The sequence below is a fragment of the Oncorhynchus masou genome, unplaced genomic scaffold, assembly GCF_036934945.1.
Source record: "Oncorhynchus masou masou isolate Uvic2021 unplaced genomic scaffold, UVic_Omas_1.1 unplaced_scaffold_7812, whole genome shotgun sequence".
Lineage (NCBI taxonomy): Eukaryota > Metazoa > Chordata > Actinopteri > Salmoniformes > Salmonidae > Oncorhynchus > Oncorhynchus masou.
This window is the reverse complement of record NW_027014282.1, coordinates 5,194-12,499: the sequence shown is the minus strand read 5'-3', so window position 1 is coordinate 12,499 and position 7,306 is coordinate 5,194. Positions and strand designations below refer to the sequence as shown.

The 7,306-nt window shown below is 46.8% G+C and overlaps 1 protein-coding gene across 1 annotated transcript; it reads right to left on the bottom strand.

The window, feature by feature from the left end:
- Positions 1–2,832: 2,832 nt before the first annotated feature.
- On the bottom strand, positions 2,833–4,248 carry LOC135537452 (XK-related protein 9-like; the record flags this gene model as incomplete). Its single annotated transcript, XM_064963612.1, has 2 exons — positions 2,833–4,071; positions 4,166–4,248. Coding segments are annotated over 2 exons (647 nt in total), but the record flags the coding sequence as incomplete, so codon positions are not given.
- Positions 4,249–7,306: the final 3,058 nt, after the last annotated feature.

The following is a 7,306-nucleotide window of genomic DNA, read 5'->3' as shown; positions in this document are numbered from 1 at the left end:
AGACAGGATGAACGGTGCCATAAAGCATTCGGGTCATTCGTCATTCCATCAGACAGGATGAACGGTGCCATAAAGCCGGGTCATTCCACTAGACAGGATGAACGGTGCCATAAAGCCGGTCATTCCACTAGACAGGATGAACGGTGCCATAAAGCCGGGTCATTCCACGACAGGATGAACGGTGCCATAAAGCCGTCATTCCACTAGACAGATGAACGGTGCCATAAAGCCGTCATTCCACTAGACAGGATGAACGGCATAAAGCCATAACAGCCGGGTCATTCCACTAGACAGGATGAACGGTGCCATAAAGCCGGTCATTCCACTAGACAGGATGAACGGTGCCATAAAGCCGGGTCATTCTAGACAGATGAACGGTGCCATAAAGCCGGGTATTCTAGACAGGATGAACGGTGTCATAAAGCCGGTCATTCCACTAGACAGGATGAACGGTGCCATAAAGCCGGTCATTCTAGACAGGATGAACGGTGCCATAAAGCTGGTCATTCCACTAGACAGGATGAACGGTGCCATAAAGCCAGGTCACTAGACAGGATGATCCCGGTCATTCCACTAGACAGGATGAACGATGCCATAAAGCCGGGTCATTCCACTAGACAGGATGAACGGTGCCATAAAGCCGGGTCAATCCACTAGACAGGATGAACGGTGCCATAAAGCCGGGTCATTCAACTAGACAGGATGAACGGTGTTATAAAGCCGGGTCATTCCACTAGACAGGATGAACGGTGCCATAAAGCCGGGTCATTCTAGACAGGATGAACGGTGCCATAAAGCCGGGTCATTCTAGACAGGATGAACGGTGCCATAAAGCCGGGTCATTCCACTAGACAGGATGAACGGTGCCATAAAGCCGGGTCATTCCACTAGACAGGATGAACGGTGCCATAAAGCCGGGTCATTCAACTAGACAGGATGATCGGTGCCATAAAGCCGGGTCATTCCACTAGACAGGATGATCGGTGCCATAAAGCGTCATTCCACTAGACAGGATGAACGGTGCCATAAAGCCGGGTCATTCAACTAGACAGGATGAGCGGTGCCATAAAAAGCCGGGTCATTCCACTAGACAGGATGAATGGTGCCATAAAGCCGGGTCATTCCACTAGACAGGATGAACGGTGCCATAAAGCCGGGTCATTCTAGACAGGATGAACGGTGCCATAAAGCCGGGTCATTCCACTAGACAGGATGATCGGTGCCATAAAGCCGGGTCATTCCACTAGACAGGATGAGCGGTGCCATAAAGCCGGGTCATTCTAGACAGGATGAACGGTGCCATAAAGGATGATCGGGTCATTCCACTAGACAGGATGAACGGTGCCATAAAGCCGGGTCATTCTAGACAGGATGATCGGTGCCATAAAGCCGGGTCATTCCACTAGACAGGATGAACGGTGCCATAAAGCCGGTCATTCCACTAGACAGGATGAACGGTGTTATAAAGATGAACGGTGTTATAAAGCCGGGTCATTCTAGACAGGATGATCGGTGTCATAAAGCCGGGTCATTCCACTAGACAGGATGAACGGTGCCATAAAGCCGGGTCATTCCACTAGACCAGGATGAACGGTGCCATAAAGCCGGGTCATTCTAGACAGGATGAACGGTGTCATAAAGCCGGGTCATTCCACTAGACAGGATGAACGGTGCCATAAAGCCGGGTCATTCCACTAGACAGGATGAACGGTGCCATCGGTGCCATAAAGCCGGGTCATTCCACTAGACCAGGATGAACGGTGTCATAAAGCCGGGTCATTCCACTAGACCAGGATGAACGGTGCCATAAAGCCGGGTCATTCTAGACAGGATGAACGGTGCCATAATGCCGGGTCATTCTAGACAGGATGAACGATTGCCATAAAGCCGGGTCATTCCACTAGACAGGATGAACGGTGCCATAAAGCCGGGTCATTCCACTAGACCAGGATGAACGGTGCCATAAAGCCGTGTCATTCCACTAGACAGGATGAACGGTGCCATAAAGCCGGGTCATTCCACTAGACCAGGATGAACGGTGCCATAAAGCCGGGTCATTCTAGACAGGATGAACGGTGCCATAAAGCCGGGTCATTCTAGACAGGATGAACGGTGCCATAAAGCCGGGTCATTCCACTAGACAGGATGAACGGTGCCATAAAGCCGGGTCATTCCACGAGACAGAATGATCGGTGCCATAAAGCCGGGTCATTCTTGCCACGATGAACGGTGACAGACAGGTATTATATGATTGAGGCCTGTGCTACTCAGAGTTCTGTAATTTTGAGTTAGGCGTTTGATTTTTACTTTCAGTTATTGTCCAGTTTATGTTCCCATAGTGCTCTAGTAAAAAAAAGTAGTGTACTCTATTAGGAATAGGGTGTTATTATGGACATAGTCCTAATCTGTTCCTCACTGATACCTCCACCTCCTGAACCCTCCTGAACACTGTCTGGTCCATTCACTATAGTAGGCTGGTCTACTTCAAACCATCTCTCTGCGTAACAAAATGGCACCCTATTCCCTATATAGTGCACTACTTGTGACCAGATCTCAGGGCTCTGGTCAAAAGTAGTGCACTGAATAGAGAATAGGGTGCCATCAGAGAGGCACACGCCAGCGCCCCTCAGCCAATGAATCCCGGTTTGTTATGATTAATTACCATTGAAAGGACCCTTACTAGTGTTGGGGGTATTTCTGAGCTGGTATTCATACAGTATGTCATCTATAATAATTAATAATAATAATAAAGCAATAATTGTAATGATAAAAGGTAGTTATGCTACATTTTTATTAACAAATATTTTATATTTTAAAGTTTTAAAGTGCATTCACAGATAGTAAATAGTACACAGAACATCAGAAAGGACAGTTAAACTAGCAGGAACAGTGGAAAGTGTGTCAGAGATTAAAATAAATTAGACATCTTTCAGTTATTGGCAGGTCAGTAAAAGAGTCTTTAACATATCAAAGAGAAAGTCCATAGTAACGTCATCATAGCAACGGCAACGTCCATAGCAACGTCTTCCTCTTCACTTTACCCCAAAATGCTAGATGGCCATAGCCTGTAAAGAGAGACAACAGTGCCACCTTGTGTTCTCTGTTTTGCGTTGCACATCCTGAATCCACAGATAGTGGCTGTGTTTCACTGGCGTGAAGTGACTCCATTATGTCCTCTCCTTCATCTCAGCTGAAGGGACCAGTCCTGAAAGGTCAAACATCAGACTCCTTTTTAACTGTTCAGGTCGTTCAGGTCATTCAGGTCATTCAGGTCATTCAGGTCATTCAGGTCGTTCAGGTCATTCAGGTCGTTCAGGTCGTTCAGGTCGTTCAGGTCATTCAGGTCATTCAGGTCATTCAGGTCATTCAGGTCGTTCAGGTCATTCAGGTCGTTCAGGTCGTTCAGGTCGTTCAGGTCGTTCAGGTCGTTCAGGTCATTCAGGTCGTTCAGGTCGTTCAGGTCGTTCAGGTCGTTCAGGTCATTCAGAGTGGTGCAGGAAACGAGGCTCAGAGCTGTAGGAAGTTCCTAACTCTCACCATGTTGTCTGGCGTCTCTGTTTCTCTCTCCTGTCCCGTGTTTCCATCCACCTCATCTGCCTGTAGACTCCTCCCTCTGGGATGGCAGACAGTATAATACAGGAGCAGACAGACCAGCCCTAGAACGGTCCCTCCAAATATCAGCAGAGTCACCGGCCAAAAGTACTCAGTAGCGTTAACCTCTGGCCTCACCAGAACCAGCAGCAAAGGACCAGAGAGGTTCACTAACGCAAAGAGAACGTAGTACACAGCCATCGGCCATCTGGTATCCTGTCCTTTCACGTTAAAGAAGGTGAATATGAGGACGACTCCCACGACGATCCGATAGAGCCTCTCTAGACCTTTAGACGTGCAGAAGTCAGTACGGACCCAATGGGCCCAGAGGGTTCCGGCCAGCCAGACGACAGCCATCCCCAGGGTACTGTAGGGGCTGAGGACGAGGAAGAGGCTGAGGCTGAGGATGTGAGCGGTGATGGTCAAGAGCTTGTACAGGAGGTAAACGAAGGTAGGAAGGCCAGAAGGCATCTCTTGGACCTGGGGATGTTATATTCATTATTATATATATATATATATGATAAATTGATTATGATATTATGTATTATTATATTATATATTATTATTATATTACCTGGGGTAAGGATCGACGGAGACACCGACGGTAGTCCACTATAGCCCAGGCGATGTTGATGAATGAGCCCACCATGCAGATGCCTGGACAGGGGGAGACGAGACACACATTAGAGAAGGATCTTGACAGACAGACATGTGACAGACAGACACGTGAGAGACAGACATGTGAGAGTCAAGTTGTGGCAGTGGCTGCAGTCTCTCTCTCTCTCGGTTGCTCTCTCTAACAGTCTCAGTCTCTGTCTCTGTCTCTCTCTCTCTCTCTCTCTGTCTCTGTCTCTCTCTCTCTCTCTCTCTGTCTCTGTCTCTCTCTCTGTCTCTCTCTCGGTTGCTCTCTCTAACAGTCTCAGTCTCAGTCTCTCTCTCTCTCTCTCTCTCTTTCTCTCTCTCTCTCTCTCTCTCTCTCTCTGTCTCTGTCTCCCTGTCTCTCTCTCTCTCTCTCTGTCTCTGTCTCCTGTCTCTCTCTCTCTCTCGTTCTCTCTCTCTCTCTCTGTCTCTGTCTCCCTGTCTCTCTCTCTCTCTCTCTCTCTCTCTCTCTCTCTCTCTCTGTCTCTGTCTCTGTCTCTGTCTCCCTGTCTCTCTCTCTCTCTCTCTTTCTCTCTCTCTCTCTCTCTGTCTCTGTCTCCCTGTCTCTCTCTCTCTCTCTCTGTCTCTGTCTCCCTGTCTCTCTCTCTCTCTCTCTCTCTCTCTCTCTGTCTCTGTCTCTGTCTCTGTCTCCCTGTCTCTCTCTCTCTCTCTCGTTCTCTCTCTCTCTCTCTCTCTCTCTCTGTCTCCCTGTCTCTCTCTCTCTCTCTCTCTCTCTCTCTCTCTCTCTCTGTCTCTGTCTCTGTCTCTGTCTCCCTGTCTCTCTCTCTCTCTTTTCTCTCTCTCTCTCTCTCTGTCTCTGTCTCCCTGTCTCTCTCTCTCTCTTCTCTCTCTCTCTCTCTCTCTCTCTCTCTCTGTCTCTGTCTCCCTGTCTCTCTCTCTGTCTCCCTGTCTCTCTCTCTCTCTCTCTCTCTCTCTCTCTCTCGCTCTCTCTCTCTCTCTAACACTCACAGTCTCTCTCTTTCTCTCTCTCTCTCTCTTGGTTGCTCTCTCTAACACACATACAGTCTCTCTCTCAATTAAATTAAATTAAATTAAATTTGCTTTATTGGCATGACGTAACAATGTACATATTGCCAAAGCTTATTTTGGATATTAACAATATAAAAATTAATAAAATTAAATTCAAATTGTCAACGGGACAACAGTAACAACAATAACCAAGGGTCACAATAACCATACATTGAAAAGTAACAAGAAACATACAGTAGAGGACATGTGCAGGTGTATTGGTCTGTCAGACACTGTCCCTCGTCTTATGTCAGGCAGCAATGTAGTGTGCTGCCAACCCACAGCTCTCTGCGTCCTCCCCCAACAGGACGGGTAGCCTACTCTCATCAGAGAGGTCTTTGAAACCTTGAATAAGGGTTTCAAATTTGGGGAAATGACACTCTCTAATTGTTTTATATTGTTGACATTTTGTCAGGAAATGCAGCTCCGTCTCAGGTTCTGCTGTTGGGCAGTGGTTGCACAGCCTCTCCTCTACAGGGAGCCAGGTTCTGCTGTGGTGCAGTGGTTGCACAGCCTCTCCTCTACAGGGAGCCAGGTTCTGCTGTGGTGCAGTGGTTGCACAGCCTTTCCTCTACAGGGAGCCAGGTTCTGCTGTGGTGCAGTGGTTGCACAGCCTTTCCTCTACAGGGAGCCAGGTTCTGCTGTGGTGCAGTGGTTGCACAGCCTTTCCTCTACAGGGAGCCAGGTTCTGCTGTGGTTCAGTGGTTGCACAGCCTTTCCTCTACAGGGAGCCAGGTTTTCCTGTGTCTACCCTTCTCAATGGCAAGGCTGTGCCTACTGAGCCTGTACTTTGTCAAGGTTTTTCTAAGGGTTTGATCAGTAACCACGGTGTACTGTCGATTAAGGGCCAGATAGCACTGCATTTTGCTTTGTGCTTGTGTTTCCCAATAAGCAATATAGTTTTGTTTTGACTGTGTTGTAATTTGGTTTATCCTGATTGATTGGATCTTCTGGTCCTGAGGCTTCAGTGTGTTAGTAGAACAAATGTGTGAACTCAGGACCAGCTGGATGAGGGGACTCTTTTCCTTGCTCAGCTCTTGGCATTGCAGGGCTTGGTAATGATATGAGAGGGGGTCACTGTATTTTAGATGTTTCCAAAACTTAATTGTTCTTTTTTTGATTTTTTATTATAGATGGATATTGGCCTAATTCTGCCCTGCATGCATTGTTTGTAGTTTTCCTCTGGACATGTAGGAGAATCTTACAGAACTCTGCATGCAAGGTTTCAATGGGGTGTTTGTCCCATTTGATGACATCTTGTTTGCAAGTGGACCCCACACCTCGCTGCCATAAAGTGCAATTGGTTCAATGACACATTCCATTAGTTTTAGCTTTAGTTTTGTAATAGGTATTTCAATTTGAATTAGCTTTTTAATGGCGTAGTTTGCCCTGCGTGCCTTCTCTCTCAGCTCATTCACTGCCTCATTAAGGTGTCCAGTTGAGCTTATTTTTAAACCTAAGTAATTGTAGTGTGTACAGTACTCTCTATATTTAAACTTCAGTGATTATAGTGTGTACAGTACTCTATATATTTAAACCTCAGTAATTCTAGTGTGTACAGTACTTGTGTACAGTACTGTACTTACAGTCTAATTCCCTGAGATCTGGATCTTCTGGAAAATCATTATTTTAGTCTTTTTGGGGTTTACTGCCAGGGCCCAGGTCTGGCAGTACTGCTCTAGCAGGTCCAGGCTCTGCTGTAGGCCATGTGCTGTGGGTGACAGCAGGCATAGGTCATCTGCAAAGAGTAGGCATTTAACTTCTGCATTGTGGAGACGAACACCAGGGGCTGAGGATTTTTCTAGAATAGTGGCCAATTCATTGATGTAAATATTGAAGAGTGCAGGGCTCGGATTGCAACCCTGGCGAAGGCCCCGTCCCTGGTTAAAGAATTCTGTTATTTTCTTACCAATTTTAATTCTGTACGTATTTCCAGTATACATTGATTTAATTATGTCATATGTGTTACCCCCTACACCACTTTGTAGAACAGTCCTGTATGCCAAATAGAATCAAATGCTTTTTGGAAGTCGATAAAGCGAGCGTA